At 34.1% G+C, this 20,957-nt stretch overlaps 1 protein-coding gene across 6 annotated transcripts in view; it reads right to left on the bottom strand.

Moving 5' to 3' along the window:
• COL4A5 (collagen type IV alpha 5 chain) overlaps positions 1–20,957 on the bottom strand; it is a 269,789-nt gene that overhangs the window by 35,733 nt on the left and 213,099 nt on the right. For all 6 annotated transcript variants that reach the window (XR_007722723.1, XM_050777164.1, XM_050777166.1 and 3 more), the window contains 5 exons: positions 13,505–13,631; positions 4,037–4,117; positions 3,035–3,133; positions 2,440–2,490; positions 1,165–1,350 (listed from right to left, as the gene is read on the bottom strand). Coding sequence is in view for 5 of the 6 variants with exons in the window: in XM_050777164.1 (XP_050633121.1) it covers positions 1,165–1,350; positions 2,440–2,490; positions 3,035–3,133; positions 4,037–4,117; positions 13,505–13,631 (544 nt within the window). In the remaining variant the exon portion in view is untranslated. The remainder of the gene's footprint in view (positions 1–1,164; positions 1,351–2,439; positions 2,491–3,034; positions 3,134–4,036; positions 4,118–13,504; positions 13,632–20,957) is intronic.

The following is a 20,957-nucleotide window of genomic DNA, read 5'->3' as shown; positions in this document are numbered from 1 at the left end:
AAAAGGTAATAGTTTGGTTTATTTTAATTACTGCATGCAAAACCAAGCAAGATACTTGCTTCAGTTCTTTACATTACATGCAAGAGAGTTAACATGGCTGAGGAGATTTTCACTGGTTTTCTTCAATAGTATACAAACATAAAACCTTAAATAATACTTTCCATCAGATTATATCAGATCAGATAAAATTTGGTTTTGAAAATGATCCTCTGAACACAGTATGTTATCCCATTTAATTTATGTGTTTTGAACATCTTATTAAAATGAACTCCAATCACTTTACATTTTACTGTAATATAAATAAAATTTTCATTTTGAAATGCACTTATATAATGTCAGAGATTTTCAAAGAATAAAAGGACATTTACTTCCAAGTTTTCAGTGACCAGAAATATAAAATTTGAATATCAGGCCTCAAAATCTGTTCATAACCTATCACCAGTGACTAGGCTCAGCGACATTAATAAAGGATGAAAACGAGCATTTCCAAAATTAGTAAAATGAAATGACACAGCACAGATACAAAATGAAAAGGTGAACGTTGGATGCAAAACTGAGCAGTGAACACAAGACAAATGAGGTACAGACATGAGGTTGGTATGAAGAGATCACTAGTCAATTTGATCATGCTGTGATGTTGGAGATAAATTTGATTGCCTAGTTCCTACGGAAGATAATTTTTTTTAATTGTGCCTGGTGAGATTTGCTGATCATATGACAGAACCATAGCAATACTTTTGGTATGGACCACAAGCATCTATTGGGTGATCACTAAAATGATTTCTGTGATGACATGCTGAGAAGCTCACATTTAAAAATGCAGATGGCATTTTGCTGACAGGTTAACAGTATAGTTTTACCTTTTAGTAACAAGACTAATAAAGCCACCATTTCCTTTATTCCTCCAAGTTGTTTTACTTCCTCTATATAAATGATAAAATGCATTACTAAAGCAAATTATTAGAACCATGGAAATAGATGGAGTTAGCTATGAACCAAGCTATTTACTTGTAAGAAGTTATTATATTACAAATTTTAGTCTTTTTTTTAACATCCTACAATGCACTGGAAAAATTCTAAAGTCTTGAAGACTGAATAACCTGCCAGCAAAATGAAATACATGGACTAATAAATAGACCATTCCCCTACCACTCATGGACATACCTGGTCTCCCAGGAGGACCTTGGGGCCCGGGGTTGCCTTTAGGTCCTTCCAGAGCTGGACCCGGAGAACCAGGAGGGCCTGGGGGACCCTGCACACCAGGGAAACCATGAAAGCCTGGTTCGCCCTTTGGACCTGGAAGGCCAGGATTTCCTGGAATTCCAGGTAATCCTCCATCACCCTTTTGGCCTATAAAAGTAAAGTATTATTAGAAGATACATTAAATAATACTGAGTTACAGGCTTGCCTATAAGGTTAGCTATTCACACATATTAAGGCAATTAATGGAATTCACAAGAGTCATTTCCATCTCCTACCAAATCCCAAATCTACCCAGAAAACCATCCTTCCTATTAAATATATGTATTTGTTAGCAGAAGTATTTATTAGAGTATATATACAAATATAGAAATAATAGCTTTCATCCTAAAAGACATCTTTTGTGTTAAGACAGAGCAATGATCACATCACCAATAGCTATGAGGGAAAAAAGTATAAAGTATCTTCAAAAATAGTTTCAAGATGGCTGGAGGAAATTTCTAAAACAAATATTTTGAGTCTAATTTTGAGACTAATGAAAGATAGGCTCTTCAATGGTTGTTATGTGTCCCCGAAGACCATTCTACCCAATATTTATAATCACCATCTAGCAAAATTGTTCTCAACATTTTTTCTCCACCTCTGACACTTTTAAGAGCAATATAACAGTGGCACATTAAAGTAATAATTGCCATGTTGGTATCATGGGAAGGATATCTATCTGACTTTCTAGGAGAGATGTGTATGGTTTGAGAAAAGTCTCCATAAAATGGCCAGTGGCATTTCAGAACATAAACATACATATCTGTATGTACATTCAGTCCTCCTACTATTTGGTGCTTACAGTAAGAGTAAGCACAAAAGAGGGAGCAAATATGCAAAACATATATTAAGACTGAAATTTCAAGAAATATTTTTATTATTAACGTATATTTCTACAGACTTTTCTTATCTTCCTGCAATTTTGCCTTCTTTCTTTATCATTTCCTCAGCATTTATTTATGAATTTAATGAAGAGATATCCACATGTAAATTTCCTTAAGGATACATTTTTATTTAACACAACTCCTTAAACTAAGTTGCTAAATAATAAACGTTTTAATGTTAACACTAGCTTTGAGTTTTCTGGGTTCTTACATGCATTTTATGATAGTAAATGGTGGAGATGGAAAAATAGATGTATTTGGAAATATTCTCATTTTCTTATAGATTGATACAGCATGTTTTATTAAGGTTTACCAGAAAGTCCTGGAAGTCCAGGGGGTCCTGGGTTTCCAAAGCCTGGTTGACCTGTCAGAGTACAAAACAAAACAAAACAAAAATCTCAAGTGGATAATAAAAATTGAAACAAGGCCAAATTATTTTTAGATCATTGAGGTTTTCATTAAGTGCAGCAATGTATATTATATGAAACATGCAGAACATTTATTTCCAACACAGAACTATAATTCTAACATGAGAAAACTATCTAAACATATATTCTATTTGTGATGAATGTTAAATATATCTATATGCTTACAAGAAAAAAAATATAGATAAAATATAGATTGCATAGTAAACCATAGAGAAATTTGCAAAAGCTAGGTAACTTCTTTTTGATATGAAAAATTAGACAAGAAAAGATATGGAGTTTTTCATAGGAAGGAGGCAACTTGATCAAGATACATGAGCTAATATTCTCAGGATGAAGAGGAAGATGGTAACTAGGAAAAGGGGAAAGTGTGTAGTAGCTTAGTAAGAAAGAAGATACAATTTCACTGTGGGTAATAAAAAGGCAAGTTAAATTCAACACGGAGAAAATTAGAAAGACAGGAAAAATGAAAAAATACAGCACCTGGTTCACCCTTCTGTCCAGCTGGTCCAGGAATACCATCTTGACCAGGTTTGCCTTTTTCGCCTGGAGGCCCTGGTTGCCCAGGACGACCTCCACCACCTAAAAAATTGAGTACAGCAGGTTACACCCAGTTTTCCAATTTCCAACTCCCTTTTATTTCCATATGCTCCCTTCTTTATCCAAAAGAAACAGGGTGCTTTTGAGACACTCCTTTGGATCACAAAATGTTATAAAAATATGAAGGAGGATAATGAAAATAAGGAATAGTCACTCAGCATCTAAAACCTTTCAGTTATTCATTTTAATACGGTTTCAGAATATCTAAGAGAGTAAGGTGCAAAGGGTGGTGGGGTGAATTATAGGCCTCATATGGGGCCAAGAGAAGTTATTTACTTTAGAAATCAATAAACAAACTTACTACAGCCTGCCATTCTAAAAAAATCAAAGCTTCTATTCTAGGACACTTGAATTAACTCTCCCTGGAAAAAGTGGGCCTAGAAAATAAGGTCACATAATGATAATTTTAAGTCCTTTTTTTGAGGGTCTTGCTTTGTCACCCTGGCTGGAGTGCAATGGCGTGATCTTGGCTCACTGCAACCTCCACCCCTTGGGTTCAAGCACTTCTCGTGCCTCAACCTCCCGAGTAGCTGGGATTACAGGAGGTCCCCCCCAACCACAACATAGCAGGCTAATATTTTGTATTTTTAATAGAGATGGGATATCACCATGTTGACCAAGCTAGTCTCGAACTCCTGACCCCAAGTGATCCTCCCACCTCGGCCTCCCAAAATGTTGGGATTACAGGCGTGAGCCACCGTGCCCAGCCAATTTTAACTACTTTTTATTAAAAGTTATTCATTCTGTACGCAGTGTTAAGTGAATGAACACCATATTTCCTTGTGTTGAAAATGTTCACAGCTAAACAGGATTTGACTTTCCCAAACTGAATATGATATGCATTAGTTTTTTATAAAACAGCAAACTCTTATTTTTCATGCTTACCTACAGGACCAGTTTCTCCTGGAAGGCCAGGGTTCCCAGGAGGGCCACTAATACCTTTTGGTCCAGGAGGGCCTGGGGTTCCTAGAATAAAGAGCTCAATTTAAAAATGAAAGAAAAACTGCATTGCTTTAAAAGCTACAATTCAAACTTACAATTTATAGTGCTAGCACAGAAACAGTGCAGAACAAAAAGAAACCCAAAAGATGCTGGTGTTTGCTGGCTATTTTTAATAATAATTTTATGTTTTTAATTCATTTGTCCTGAAGTTGGCATTATTATATATTTATAAACATAAAAATAACTACCACCATATTATACTGGTAGAATTTGTAGGACTCCATTATATGAACATACCATAATTTAAAAAATCTATTCCTCTTGCTGGTCTTTTGGTTTACTGACAGGTTTTAGTTATTACAATATCCATTTTTCTATTTATAAAAACCTGTTTTATTTCCAGCTTTTATCTATTATAAATAAAGCTGCTATGAGTATTTCTGCACAGGTCTTTTTGTAGACCACTGCCTCAATTTATCTTAGGTGTATAACAAGAAGTGGAATTGCTGGATCAAAGAGTAGCTATATGTTGTGCTTTATTTAAAAACTGCCAAACCATTTCACACTCAGAACAATGTGTGGAAATTCCAGTTGTTCCAGATCCTTGCACAATCTTTGTGATGATATCAGTTGCTGTAATAATAGACATTCTGGTAGGTACGTAGAGCTACCTCATTGTGGTTTTAATTTGCATTTCTCTGATGGCTAATGACACCGATCACCTTTTCATGTGATTACTGGCCACTTGTATATCTTCTTTTGTGAAATATCTGTTCAAAGTTTTCTCAATTTTTCAAAATTGGATAATAGGTCTTGTTATTATTGAGTTATTGAAGTTTTTTACATATCCTAGATATCAGTAATTTGTCAGGTATGTTTTGCAGATATTTTCTCCTTGTCTTTGGCTTTCCTATTCATTTTCCTAGCGGTGTCTTCTGATAAAAAGAGTTTAAAAATTTAAATCTAATCTATCAATTTTTTTCTTTTACAGGTACTGCTTTTCGTATCCTAAGAAAATCTGCTTATGCCAAGTCATGGAAATATCTATCTAAGTTTTCCTCTAAAAGCTTTATGGTTTTAGCTTTTATGTTCAGGCTAAGATCCAATTAAAAACAATTTTTTTCTGTTCATGTAATGTATGAATTAAGTTTCACTTTTTCCCCATATGAATATCTAGATGTTTCAAGGCCATTTGTTGAAAAGAATTTGCTTTCTCTAAAAAGTTTATTTGATACCTTTATCAAAAGTCGATTTACTGTATATTAGTCTTTTTTATCCTCCATATTCTGTTTCATTGATCTATTTCTCAATCCTTATCAAGTACCACACATTCTTTTTTTGTTTTGTTTCATTTTTGTGATAGAGTCTCGCTCTGTCGCCCAGGCTGGATTACAGTGGCGCGATCTCGGCTCACTGCAACCCCCGGGTTCAAGCAATTCTCTTGCCTCAGCTTCCCAAGTAGCTGGGATTACAGGCGCATGCCACCATGCCCAGCTAATTTCTGTATTTTTAGTAGAGACAGAGTTTCACCATATTGGCCAGCCAGTCTTGAACTTCTGACCTCATGATCTGTCCGACTCAGCCTCACAAAGTGCTGGGATTACAGGCGTGAGCCACCGAGCCCAGCCTTGTTTTTAATATTGTTTTGCATATTCTATGTCCCTTTCATTTCCATACACATTTTAGAAACCATTTGTCAACTGTTACCAAATAAAGGTTGTTGGGTTATTAACTGGAATCACTTTGAATCCACGAATGACTTTAGAGGCAAGTGGTATCTTTTTTTGTTGTTTTAAGTTCTGGGGTACACGTGCAGGATGTGCAGGTTTGTTACACAGGTAAACGTGTCATGGTGGTTTGCTGTACGTATCAAACCATCACCTAAGAATTAAGCCCAGCATGCCTTAGCTATTTTTCCTGATGTTCTCCCTCCCACTGACCCACACACCCTGCTCCACAGGCCACACTGTGTTTTGTTCCCCTTCCTGTGTCCATGTGTTCTCATTATTCAGCTCCCACATATCAGTGAGAACATGCAGTGTTTGGTTTTCTGTTCCTGAATTAGTTTACTAAGGATAATGGCTTCCTAACAATTTTGATCTTCCATTCCATAAGTATGATCTATCTCTTCATTTATTTTGGTATTTAAAAGTTTATCATAGCAGGTTTTATAGTTTTCAGTGAATATACCAAGAAAATATTTTCTTAAATTTATCCCTAAACACTTCTGAGGCAAGCTAAGATAGAATAAGCCCACTACAGCCTTTTTTTCCTCACTGATTATAATTAAAAACTTGACAGAATACAAAAAGGAACTATTCAAAGACCCTAAAATAAATACTAACGAGCATATTGAGGAGGGAAGTAAAAACTTAAATAATGACCAAAAGGGTAGTGCATTAGTTTTCTCTTGCTATGTAACAAATTAACCCAAAGTTAATGACTTAAAACAATACCCATTTATTATCTCACCATTTCTGTAGGTAATATTCTGGACACAGCTGAGCTGGATTCTCTCCTTAGCAATATTACTATGTCTATGGCATCACTAGGTGATAAAAGCCTTGTAGTATAGTTTGAAGTCAGGTAGCGTGATGCTTCCAGCTTTGTTCTTTTTGCTTAGGATTGTCTTGGCTATGCAGGCTCTTTATTGGTTCCATATGAAATTTAAACTAGTTTTCTCTAATTCTGTGAAGAAAGTCGGTGGTAGCTTGATGGGAATAGCATTGAATCTATAAATTACTTTGGGCAGTATGGCCATTTTCACGATATTGATTCTTTCTACCCATGAGCATGGAATGTTTTTCCATTTGTTTGTGTCCTCTCTTATCTCCTTGAGGAGTAGTTTGTAGTTCCCTTTGAAGAGGTCCTTCACATCCCTTGTAAGTTGTATTCCTAGGTATTTTATTCTCTTTGTAGCAATTGTGAATGGGAGTTCACTCATAATTTGGCTCTCTATTATTGGTGTATAGGAATGCTTGTGATTTTTGCACATTGATTTTGTATCCCAAGACTTTGCTGAAGTTGTTTATCAGCTTAAGGAGATTGGTTTTTGACTAAATAACCAGGGGCCAGAAATCTTGGGGTGGAGATCGTAGAATTCTGTCTACTATGTAACTCAATAACAAATGCAAGCACAATGGAAATGTTTTCTAATGAATGACAGCTAAGACAATTTGTTGCCAACAGACTTCACTATAAGAAATACTAAATGAAATTTTTTTAAAGGAAATTACCCCAGAAAAACCACACATTATGAATAAAGCCCATATGCCAATTCCAAGGGATACATGTAAGACAAAGGGCATTGGAAGTAGCCTTGCTATAACAGAATCTAAAACTCCATCACTGCAGGATCAAGTTGATACCAGGAATTGAACTGCCAGGTAGAACAATATTCAGTATTCTTCAAGAAATTTAATAGAATCCAGAATCTTTATACTATACTATCCACATCATTCAGTATACAATAAAAATTAGCAGATTGGAGGAAGCTTGAATATGTGGTACTTATTCAAGAAAAACAAAACTACCAATAGAAATAGACACATGGATATCTGAAAATTTGGACTAAGCTGAAAAGATCTTTAAAACAGCTATAATAAATATGTTAAATAATCTATAGGCAAAAATGTATATAATGAGTAAAAAATAGGGAATTTCTGGAAAAATATGATAACTCTTAAAAGAACCAAATGGAAATTAAAAATTCTGTGGCGATTAACAGACTATTGAACACATGAAAAATCAGTAAATTTGAAGGTAATGAATAAAAACCATCCAAATTAAACCTCAGAGAGAATAAAAATGGAAAATATAGTTAGACCCTCAGTGACCTGTGATACAGTATCAAGTGATCTAATATGCATTCCAAAAGAAGAGGAGAAAATATGACTGAAGAAATACAGTTATGTGTCACTTAACTGGAGTATGTTTTAAGAAATGAGTTGTTGGGCGATTTTGTCATCGTGTGAACGTATAAAGTATATTTACACAAACTTAGATGGTATGACCTACTATACATCTAGGTCGTATAGTAGAGCCTATTGCTCCCGGGCTACAAAGCTATATAGCATGTAACTGTACTGCATCCTGTAGGCAATTATAACACAATGGTAAGTATTTGTATATCTAAACCTAGAAACGGTACAGTAAAAATACATTATAAATGTGATACAATGTTACTATGGCTATGACATCACTAGGTGATAGGAAATTTTCAGTTCCATGACAATCATATGGGACCACCACCATATACGTAGTTTGTTGTTGACCAAAATGTTGTTATGTGACACATGACTATATATGAGGAAACGACAGCTGAGATTTTCCAAAGTTATTAAAAAATAACAACCCTACAGATTCAGGAATATCAATAGAGGGCAAAATAAATACAACCATAACTAACCACAACAAAAATAAACTATCGAAAACCAACTACAGAGAGAAAATCTCAAATATATCCAGAGAAAAGCCAGACATAATATAAAGGAGCAAAACATTAAAAATAATTGATGAGTTATTATCAGGAAAAATGGAGACCAAAAGGTAGTGGAAGAAACATTTAAAGTGCTGAAGGCAACAAATATCAAAAATGGGTTTCTATATCCAGTGAAAAATGTATTTAAAATGAAACTAAAACAAACATATTTGCAGATAAATTAAAGGTGAGAGAATTTGTCACCAGCAAAATCATTTTACAATAAATGACAGTGGAAGAACGTCAGGCTTTAGGGAACGATACCAAATAGAAGTCTGCTGCATGGGAGGGTAGAACAGTAGAAATGTAAATATGTTGGTAAATATGAAAATTGGGTTTGTTTCTCATATTAAATTCTTTAGAAAAGGCTGTTTAAAGCAATAGTAATAGCAATCAATTGTAAAATTTATTACCTATATGATAATCATATAAAATATATGAACACAATCACACAAAAGAACATTATATGTAAATAAAATTATACTGTTGTAAGAATCTTACATTATATGTGAAGTCACATAACATTAATTTAATTCAGAATGTGGTAAATTATGAATGCACACTAAAATCTTTGGAGCAATCATTTAAAAATAGTAGAAACAGGGAGAGCTTAAAAGCCAGTAGAGGTAAAAGCCAATAGAGGAGATAGAATGGAATACCATAGCATATCTGATGAACCCAAACAGAACAGGAAACCAGGGACAAAGGAGGAGCATAAAACAAACAGCAATGTGGCAGACTAAAATTCAAACATAACAACATACATTAAATATAAATCGACTAAACACTCAGAATAAATGGGAAAGATTGTTGGACTGGAAAAGAAGCACGATATGAATGTATTTTATCCCTAAGAAACATATTTTAAATATACAGACACGTAAAAATAAAAATTATATAGAAAAAGTTATACTGTACTACCACTAAGCATCAAGAATCTGATGTATCTATACTGGTATCAGACAAAGAAAAATCCAAAAAAAAGAGTATTATGAATATAAAGAGGGTCTTTACATAATGATAAAAAGGTCAACTCTTCAAGAAAACATAAGTTTCCTAAATTTATATATACCTAAAAAAAAAATCTCAAAATACATACAGCAAAAAATTGACAGAGAAAAAAAGAGAAATAGAAAATTCTACAATCATATTGGAAAATTTAACACCTATCTCTCAGTAATTGATAAAACAATTAGGCAAGAAGTTGGTAAGAATACACAAGATTTTAATAACCCTACCAACGAACTTGACCTAATGGACATTTATAATGCAATACACCAATTGCAGAATACAAATTATTTTCAAGGGTACAAGGAAAATTCACCCAGATAAACCCTAAATTTGGCCATATGATAAGTCTCAATAAGTATTAATAGTTAAATCACACAAAATATGTATTCTGGCCACAATAGAACCAAATTAAAAATTAATAATAGAAATATATCTGGGAAGCCCCCAAATATTTGTAAGTTGAGCAACACAATTCTAAATAATCTATGGAGAAAAACAGAAATCAACAGGAAAATTAGAAAATATCTTCAACTGAATGATTAAAGGAAAAACGCAAAAGAACAAAATTTGTGGGATTTGGTTTAAGCACTCCTTAGATGGAAATTTAAGTTTTTAAATGCATCTATTAGAAGACACAAAGCTGAAAAATGTATGATTTAAGCTTCCAGGTAAAGAAGCTAGGAAAAGAACAGCAAGATTAAATCCATAGAAGGTAGAAGATAGGAAATAATACAGATATAAGCAGAAATCAGTGGAATAAAAAACAAACGGTAGAGAAAATCACTTACAAAAGTTAATTTTTAACAATTAATAAAGGTTAATGAATGCCTAGGTGGCTTGATCAAAATAAAGAAATAAATTTAAAATTACTTATATCAAAACATTGTTGAAATGCAGACTTCAGTACACATTCTGCAGAAATTAAAGGGACAAAACAAGGATACTATCAACAACTTTCTACCAATGAATTTGACAATTTAGATGAAATGGTCGATTTCCTTGAAAAACACAATTTATTTAAACTGACATAAAAATAAATCATCCGAATAGTAACATAACAAAAACTTCTAATCTGTAATTTAAAAAGGTTTCTACAAAGAAAACTACAGATCCAGATTCCTTAACTGGTGAATTCTATGAAACATTTAAAGAAAAAATCGAGAAAGAGGGAATACTTCCCAGGTCATGAGGCCAGCAAATCCCTATACTTAAACACTGACAAGGACACTATGAGAAAAGAAAATCATAGGCCAATATCTCTCACGGCTGTATATAATTTTTTTAAAAATAGCAAATCCAGTCCAATAATACTTAAAGATAATGTATACAGTATGACCACCTTGGAGTTTATCCCAAGAATACAGGGTTGTTTTTACATAAAATATCAATCAGTGTAATTCACTATATCAAGAGCAAAGGAGAAAAAACACTTATCATCTCTGTACATTGAGAAAAAGAATTTGATAAAACTTACATCCATTCTTTATAAAAATTCTCATTATAGTAGGAATAGAAAGGGATTTCCTTAATTTAATAAAATATATGTACCAAAACCCTGGCACTAACACTACGTTTAATGGAAAAATAGCAATTATTTGCCCTCTGAGTTTAGAAAAAAGATAATGATGAACTGGGAAAAGCAATACGATTTAAATGTCACCAGAAGGCATCAGATTTCCAGAGATAAATTTAATAAAATATGTTCAAGATTTACAAAACAAAAAGTGCAGTATATTGTTAAATTAAACTCAATACCTACATAAATGGAGAGATAACATGTTCATTTTATTGGAAGGTTGAATACTGTCAAAATATCAATTCTCCTCTACCTTACCTAGAGAGTTATTGCAAACTTAAAAATCCCTACAGATACTTTAAATGGAAATTGATAAACTGATTTCCCCTGCAAAAAAAATTAGAATAGCCAAGACAAGCTTTAAAAAACTGAAACAAAGTTCTAGCACTTACCGACCATTTTTTAAGGCTTAATATAAATTTACAGTAATTCAGTGTTGTGTTAAAGCAGCAATAGAAAATAAACCATTGGAACAGAACACAGAGTATAGATATAGCATTTGGCTTTCTAACAAAAGAGTGACTGTAATTTATTGGATGTGTTTAGGTTCTTAAAAAAAAATAGTAGAGAGCAATTGGATAACTGTGTTGGAAAAAAAATGAACCTTGATCCCTACCTCACAAGGTAAAAATATTTTTATTTGAGATAGATCATAAGCCAAATATAAAAGTTTAAACATTAAACATGTTATAAAAATTAGGAGATTATTTCTATAACCTCAAGTGGACAAATATTTATTGTATTGGATAAAAAAAATCACTATCCGTGAAAGGAAAGATTGACACACTGGATTTTATTAAAATTAACAGCTTTTGTTCATTACACAACAGCATTAGGAAAGGCAAATCTGAGACACAGAGAACAGATTTGCAATATATGTATCTGACAAAAGACTCATATCTTGAATATATAAAGAACTGCTCTGAATCTATTTGAAAAAGGAGAGACAATTCAATAAAAAATGAACAAAAGTACTTGAGAAGAAACTTCAAAAAGATGCTATCCAAATGGCCAATAGTATAATAAAAAGGTGATTAATACTATTATTCATTAGGAATACGTAAATTCAAATCTCAGTAAGATGCTTCCACATACTCATCAAAACAGATAAAATTAAGACCGACACTACCCAGTGATGGTGAGGACATGGGCAATTGGAGAACTGGACACTTCATACATTGCTGTTGAAACTAATTTACAAAACCACTTTGGAAAACTGTTTGGCAGCATCTACTAAAGTTCAATGTACACCTACCCTGTGATTCAGTATTTCTACTACTAAGTTTTTGTCTAAGAGAAATCAATACATATGTTTACCAAAAGACATGTAAAAGAATGTTAATAGTATTTTTAAAAATAATAGTCCCAAACTGGAAACAACTCAAAAGTCCATCAACAGGAGAATGTGTAATTGACTGTGGTACATTTTTCAATGTAATATTGCACAGCAATTATAAAGAAAAAACTACTGACACATGCAACAAAATAAATGAATCTTTTACATATAATGATGACTGAAAAAAGCCAGACACAAGGATCACTGTATGATTTCATTTATATGAATTTCAATAACATGCAAAACTAACTGATGGTAATAGAAGTCATAGTAGTAGTTACCTCAGGGTTGGGGGGCGTAGGGGCATGGGTAAACTTCATGGGATGAAGAGACTATTTTATATCTTGATACGTATGGTAAATTCAAAGATATATATACTTAGGTAAAAACTCATCTATAGTCTTAAGTGTACTTTACTATATGTACGCTTCACTTCAATAAAAAGGAAAGATTCATTCATCCATGCCACTGTGTAATTCAAAAAACAAACGAAAAATACATTCAACCCTAAACAAGTAGGTACTATAATAATCTAGTTCAGGCTACATAATTGACTATAGTGCTTATCTCTTACTTGAATGACTCAATCCTTGTCATTTGAAGGAACTGTATGATTGTTCTACCAACTGCTACCAGCTGTGTGCCTGGGCATACCTTTCTAAGAGAATCAGCTGCAGGCGGAGGCTTGGAAGTATACATTATCACCTACAAAAATAGCAAGGCTTCTTAAGTGATTTGTGACTAGCAGTCAAAGATTGAAGAATGCTCCACCAAACAGTCTCTCTGTCCACAGGATGTTGTCCTGCTGAGTCAGTAATAATCATCCTCATTTTATATAGAAACAAATTTGGGCAAAGAAAAGGTAAAGAGATAGTTTGAGATTATGTTGCTAGTCAGTATTCGATTGGGAAATAAAATATAAGTCTGCCAAATAAGAAGCTGCTCTGTGATACTGGTTGGAGTAGATAAGGAAGGAAAGAAGGAAGCATTTAAGAGAAGAAATTTTACCTGGGAATCCAGGAAGGCCTGGTTGTCCTTTTGCTCCAGGGGTTCCTGGTAATCCAGGCAAACCAGGATCTCCCACAGAACCTTTGATACCAGGGTTCCCTGGGTATCCAGGCAGACCAGGTTCACCCTGAAAACATGAATAAAAAGATAATATTGAAGTCTCTACATGGCTTAGATTGTATAAGAACATAACATTATTTATAGAGCTTTTATTATATGTCAGGCACTCCAGTAAGTACTTGATGTAAATTGCTTCATTTAATCATCACAACAATCCTGTGAGTTAGTCTTCATTATCTCCATTTATAAATGAGAAAACTGAATCTTGAGAAGCCAAGTGCCTAAGGTTTTTAACTGGGATTCGAACCAGACTACAATCAGCTATGTAGTCAATCAGACTACATAGTTCATACTATTCACATAGTATGTAGATGTATTATGCTAATTAATTCTCATTAATCCTTAACAACCCTATTAGAACGATACTGTTATTATCCCCATGTTATAGTGATGGAGCTAGTAAGTGGTGAAATCCGAATTTGGAGTCAAACAGTCTGACTTCAGAACCTGTGTTTACCATTCCTACTGTGCCATAATGCAATTCATTGCTTCCAGTACACATGTCAACCAAAAGCTATAGTAGGTTCTACTGAAAAAGGTGATTTTCACTGTAACATAAGGAAGTCTATCAATTCTTCAGTGGACATCTAAAATCCCACTTCTGGCTGAGTGTTGTGGCTCTAGCACTTTGGGGAGCTAAGGCTGGAGGATTGAGCCCAGGAGTTTAAGACCAGCCTGGGTAACAAAGGGAGACTCTGTCTCTATAAAAAATTAAAAGATCAGCTGGGTGCAGTGGTGCATGCCTGTAGTCCCAGCTACTCAGGAGGCTGAGGTAGGAGGATGGCTTGAGCCTAGGAGGTCAAGGCTATATTGAGCCGTGATCATGCCACTGCAGGCCAGCCTGGATGACAGAGTGAGACCCTTCCTCTTAACAAGAAAAGAAAAATCCCATTTCTTCCATGAAGCATTCCTGGACAAAGAGAGTTTACCCCAAGAGGTTAGGGTAGGTTCTAACTCTGTCATGTCTACAATGGCTTCATATATGCAAGTCTTAACTCCTTAATTACACTGAAAGTTTATTTTGGGTAAGAGATAATTCACATATGTATAACTATTTTTGCTCAATGAATATTTGCATTACATTTTTGTCCAATAGAGCCTTAGAAGAATTCATACCCACTTTCACAATTAAAACAAGTTTTTCCCAATAACAATGGCAACACATACCTTAACACTAAATCTCTACTGCAGGGCTTACTGCTTTGCTCATGAAGATCATGATCTTTACAATAAAGTGCTAGTGTTCAACATCACCTACTGAATGCTTCCTTCCTCACTTAGTACATACACTTGCAGGTGAGTCAGATCTATTTGTGACTCATGTTTCTGCATTATGGTAATAGCTTTTTAAACTAAAGTCTTTTTTTCCTTACATCCTATTATTTTAAAAAATTAAGAATCTTGGGCTGGGAATATATATATTTTTTCTGAACCTTGTAAATCAAATATCTAGTTCATTTTGAGGCACATAATAGGTATACAATTAAATTTTGGATTGAATTGGTCCCATCTTAGATGTTTACATGGGAAACCTTTGAATAAACTATCATGATTCTTTTTGTTATTCGTGAACACATTAAATATATGTACCAAAATAAAAAAACAAGAAAAAAATTCCAATATTCTGCTAGTGGTAAATCTGAAAGGCAGAAGGCAAACTCTGGATTATTTATGATACTAAAGTACAATAAATTCTAAAAGTACAGAAATTCTTCCTTATGAATGGTTTTGCAATCCATGGTTTCGGTTACCTGTGTTGTGAAAATATTGAAAATTCCAGAAATAAATAACTTATAAGTTTTGAATTGCATGTCATTTTGAGTAGCATGATAAAATCTCATGTTGTCCTATTCCATCCCTCTTGAAACCTAAACTACTCCTTTGCCCAGCATATCCACACCATAAACACTACCTGTTTATGAGTCACTTAGTAGCTGTCTGTTACCAGATGGAAAAAAAACACACAGTACATAAAAGGTTAGGTATTATCCACAGGTTCAGGCATCCAATGGGGAGTCTTGGAATGTATCCCCCATGGTAAGGGGTGACTACTCTAAGCCCAATCTCTAAGTTCAGCCAGCAGTTGCCCCCAAATACCGTTTCTGTAATCACTCTTATGGTCCTACTCCTTCAAACCAAGTACCTTTTAAAAATAAAGTAAATATTTTATTAGGGCTTCTGAAAAAAACACTGACATTCGCTAGCTTAAGTTTTATCTAGCCTTTTATTATTCACATACATGCAGGGAAAACAATGAGTTTCAAAAAAGGTAAGCAAGAAGAGATAAAGAAGACAGTGCTCAGAAAATCTATAAACTGGACACAAATCTTGCAAATCACTCTGGGAAAGGAAAATTCAAATCTACTTGCACTTCTAGATAGAAGCTATTTGAATGACTCGGACACACAGCTACAAATATCTACATCTGTTCTAATGTCAAGCTTTGATATAATTCTGAAAATGAAATATCTCATACCTAATAAGTCACATTTACCATTGTGAAACTATCTAATGACTACAGTAACACTGAAAGACAAGCCTGAAACTGCTTTCAAGGTCACTGTGTTGTATCACGTAGAAAAAGGAGTCAATTTGATATCTTCTTTGTTGTTAAGATTCAAATTGTAATTTAATGGTATTTGGATCATAGCCAATCTCTACTATGTCTTAGTAACAGCATCTTCTCCTCCATTCCATACTATAACCTAAAATTCAGAATAAACTTTACAAAATAGAAGACATCTATTGGTAAGAAAGCTAAACACTTTTGTTCTTACACTCCATTGTAAAACTAAAGAAGCATTGCCACTGGGGGAAAAAAAAGACAACAAATGGAAAATATTTGAGGAGAAAGAGTAAATATCATATCTTGCTTTATGGCGAGAAGAATATTACAACAGTAGTCCATCACTTGGAAGTCATGGTCCCCATATAATTGTTAATGTTTTTACAACATTATCTGTAATTGGAGATTAAGGACCATGAATAAAACCATAAATAGGTTCTATTTTAGACCCAGAATATTAACAGAGGGAAATTTAAAAGTGCATGCAGAGATACTTTTTAAAAAACTTTGTTAATCTATATATAAAACCGCACATAATGCATACACACTTATGAGTCTGGATATATGCATATACCCATGATACCATCAGTACAATCAAAGTACTACACATATCCATCACCTCCAAAAATTTCTTCATGTTCTTGTGTGTGGGGGGGGGTTGTGGTAAGAGCACTTAACATGAAATCTATCCTCTTAACATATTTTAAGGTGAACAATACTGTACTGTTAACTGTAGGCACCATATTGTATAACAGATCTGTAAAACTTACTCATTGTGCATAACTGAAGCTTTAGATCCATTGAGCAACTATTAACATTTTAATTATCTAGAAAAGGAATTATACAGTAAGACCTTCAAATTTGCATGTTATTTAGTTCTTCCAAGTAGTGAAATATTAAGCTAACAGTAACAAACTGATAAATAATGGCTCAAGGATGCCTGAGCAGGCCAAAGCCACCACATGAAATTCAATAGCAGTATGTCTAAGGTAATGATGAACTTAGAGAAAAAGAATATGAACAAAACTTAAAAGATAATGAGCTCTATACTATCTTTTACCACCCAAGGTAGGCATAATAGCAAATTGCTCCAAACATCAGCCCAATGAGCCGACAAGTGGCTCAAAATATTAAAGAAATATTAAAGAAAAAATGATTCATAAATCATGCTATTCCATACTAGCACAGCATGTGTAGTTCTAGTAATCACAGCACATACAATTACTTAAAATGTGTCCAAAGTTAATTGTGAGGAAAATAACACCCATTTGTTCATCAAATCTCAAGATTCTAGAACTAAAAAACATCCTAAAATAAAGACAGTAATTTAAAGACAACTAAAAACATTACATGTTATTAGTAGAAACTTTGTAGATTTTCAATAATGTGCATTGTTTTAAAATAACTTTATTGAGATATAATTTATATACCATACAATTCATCCACTTAAAGTGTACAATTCAGTGTTTTCAGTATCTTCATAGGATTGTCCAACAATCATCACAATGTAATTTTAGAAAATTTTCCATTTCCCCCTAGAGGAAACTGTACACATTAGCAGTCATTCCTCATTCTCACTCCCTCCAAGCCCTAGCAAAACCTAATCTGCCTTCTCTTTATACAGATTTGCCTATTCTGGACATTTCATATAAATGAAACCATATGATACACGGTTATTTCGTGCCTTGCTTATTTCACTTAGCATAATGTTTTCAAGGTTCACCCATTTTACACCATGTATCAGTACGCCATTTTTTAAAATTGTCAAATGATATTCCATTGCATGGGATAGCACACTTTGGTTTTTGTTTGCTTGTTTTTTACATTTTTCCATAAGTTATTGGGGTACAGGTGGTATTTGGTTACATGAGTAAGTTCTTTAGTGGTGATTTGTGAGATTTTGGTGTACCCATCACCCAAGCAGTATACACTGCACCATATTTGTAGTCTTTTATCCCTTGCCCCTCCTCTCACCCTTCCTCACAAGTCCCCAAAGTCCACTGTATCATTCTTATTCCTTTGCATCCCCAAAGCTTAGCTCCCACACATCAGGGAGAACATACGATGTTTGGTTTTCCATTCCTGAATTACTTCATTAGAATGATAGTCTCCAATCTAATCCAGGTCGCTGCAAATGCTGTTAATTTATTCCTTTTGATGGCTGAGTAGTATTCCATTGTATATATATATACCACAGTTTATCAGTTCTTTGATTGATGGGCATTTGGGTTGGTTCCATGATTTTGCAATTGCAAATTGTGTTACTATAAACATTCGTGTGCAAATATATATATTTTTTTGTATAATGACTTCTTTTCCTCTGAGTAGATACCCAATAGTGGGATTGCTGGATCAAATGGTAGTTCTACTTTCAGTTCTTTAAGAATCTCCACACTATTTTCCAGAGTAGCTGTACTAGTTTACATTCCCACCAGCAGTGTAGAAGTGTTCCCTGATCACCACATCCACACCAAGATCTACTGTTTTTTGATTTTTTGATTATGGCCATTCTTGCAGGAGTAAAGTGGTGTTGTATTGTGGTTTTGATTTGCAGTTCCCTGATCATTAGTGATGTTGAGCATTTTTTCATATGTTTGTTGGCCATTTGTATATCTTCTTTTGAGAATTGTCTATTCATGTCCTTAGCCCACTTTTTGATGGGATTCTTTGTTTGTTTGTTTTTTTTCTTACCAATTTGTTTGAGTTAGTTGTAGATTCTGGATATTAGTCCTTTGTCAGATGTGTAGATTGTGAAGATTTTCTCCCAGTCTGTGGGTTGTCTGTTTACTCTGCTGACTGCTCCTTTTGCTGTGCAAAAGCTCATTAAATTAAGTCCCAATTATTTATCTTGTTTTTATTGCATTTGTTTTTGGGCTCTTGGTCATAAAATCCTTGCCTGAGCCAATGTCTGGAAGGATTTTTCCAATGATATCTTCTAGATTTTTTATAGTTTTAGGTCTTAGATTTAAGTCATTAATCCATCTTGAGTTGATTTTTGTATAAGGTGAGAGATGAGAATCCAGTTTCATTCTCCTACATGTGGCTAGTCAATTAACCCAGCACCATTTGTTGGAAAGGGTGTCATTTCTCCACTTTATGTTTTTGTTTGCTTTATCTAAGATCAGTTGGTTGTAAGTATTTTGGTTCATTTCTGGGTTGCCTATTCTGTTCCATTGGTCTATGTCCCTGTTTTTATACCAGTACCATGCTGTTTTGGTGACTACGGCCTTAACAGTATAGTTTGAACTCAGGTAGTGTGATGCCTCCAGATTTGTTCCTTTTACTTAGTCTTGCTTTGGCTATGCGAGCACTTTTTTGGTTCCAAATGAAGTTTACCATTGTTTTTGTCTAATTCTGTGAAGAACAATGGTGGTATTTTGATGGGGATTGCGTCCAATTTGTAGACTCTTTTGGCAGTATGGTCATTTTCACAATACTGATTCTACCCATCCATGAGCATTGGATGTGTTTCCATTTGTTTGTGTCGTCTATGATTTCTTTCAGCAGTGTTTTGTAGTTTTCCTTGTAGAGCGGTCTTTCGCCTCCTTGGTTAGGTGTATTCCTAAGTATTTTATTTTATTTTATTTTTTGCAGCTATTGTAAAAGGGGTTGAGTTCTTGATTTGATTCTCTGCTTGGTCACTGTTGGTGTAAAGAAGAGCTACTGATTTGTGTATATTAATCTTGTATCCGGAAACTTTGTTGAATTCTTTTATCAGTTCTAGCAGCTTTCTGGAGGAGTATTTAGGGTTTTCAAGGTAAACTATCATATTGTCAGCAAACAGTGACAGTTTGACTTCCTCTTTACCGATTGGATGTCCTTTTTTTCTTTCTCTTGTCTGGTTGTTCTGGCTAGGACTTCCACTACTATGTTGAAGAGGAGTGGTGATAGAGTGGGAATCCTTGTCTTGTTCCAGTTCTCAGATGGAATGCTTTCAACTTTTCCCCATTCGCTATTATGTTGGCTGTGGGTTTGTCATAGACAGCTTTTACTACATTGAGGTATGTCCCTTGTATGCCGATTTTGCTGAGAGTTTTAATCGTAAAGTGATGCTGAATTTTGTTGAATGTTTGTTCTGCATCTATAGAGATGATCATGTGACTTTTGTTTTTAATTCTGTTTATGTGGTATATCACATCTGTTGACTTACGTATGTTAAACCATCACTGCATCCTTGGTATGAAACCCATTTGATCATGGTGGATTATCTTTTTGATATGTTGTTGGATTCAGTTAACTGGTATTTTGTCAAGGATTTTAGCATCGATGTTAATCAAGGATATCGGTCTGCAGTTTTCTTTTTTGGTTTCGGTATTAGGCTGATGCTGGCCTCCTAAAATGAATTAGGGAGGGCTCCTTCTTTCTCTATCTTGTGGAATAGTGTCAAAAGTACTGGTACCAATTCTTCTTTGAATGTCTGGTAGAATTCTGTTGTGAATTCATCTGGTCCTAGACTTTTTTTTGTTGGTAATTTTTTAATTACCATTTCAATCTTGCGGCTTGTTACTGGTATGTTCAGGGTGTCTCTCATTCTTCCTGATTTAAGATGGGAGGGTTTTATTTTTCCAGGAATTCAGTCATCTCTCCTAGGTTTTGTAGTTTATGTGCATAAAGGTGTTCATAGTAGCCTTGAATAATATTTCAGTGGTGTCAGTTGTAATATCTCCTGTGTCATTTCTTCATGAGGTTCTTTGGATTTTCTCTCTTCTTTTCTTGGTTAATCTTGCTAATGGTCTATCAATTTTATTTATCTTTTCAAAGAACCAG

Source organism: Macaca thibetana, chromosome X, assembly GCF_024542745.1.
Source record: "Macaca thibetana thibetana isolate TM-01 chromosome X, ASM2454274v1, whole genome shotgun sequence".
In the NCBI taxonomy this organism is placed as follows: domain Eukaryota; kingdom Metazoa; phylum Chordata; class Mammalia; order Primates; family Cercopithecidae; genus Macaca; species Macaca thibetana.
The sequence above is the reverse complement of the archived record's forward strand: the minus strand, read 5'-3'. Positions and strand labels throughout refer to the sequence as shown.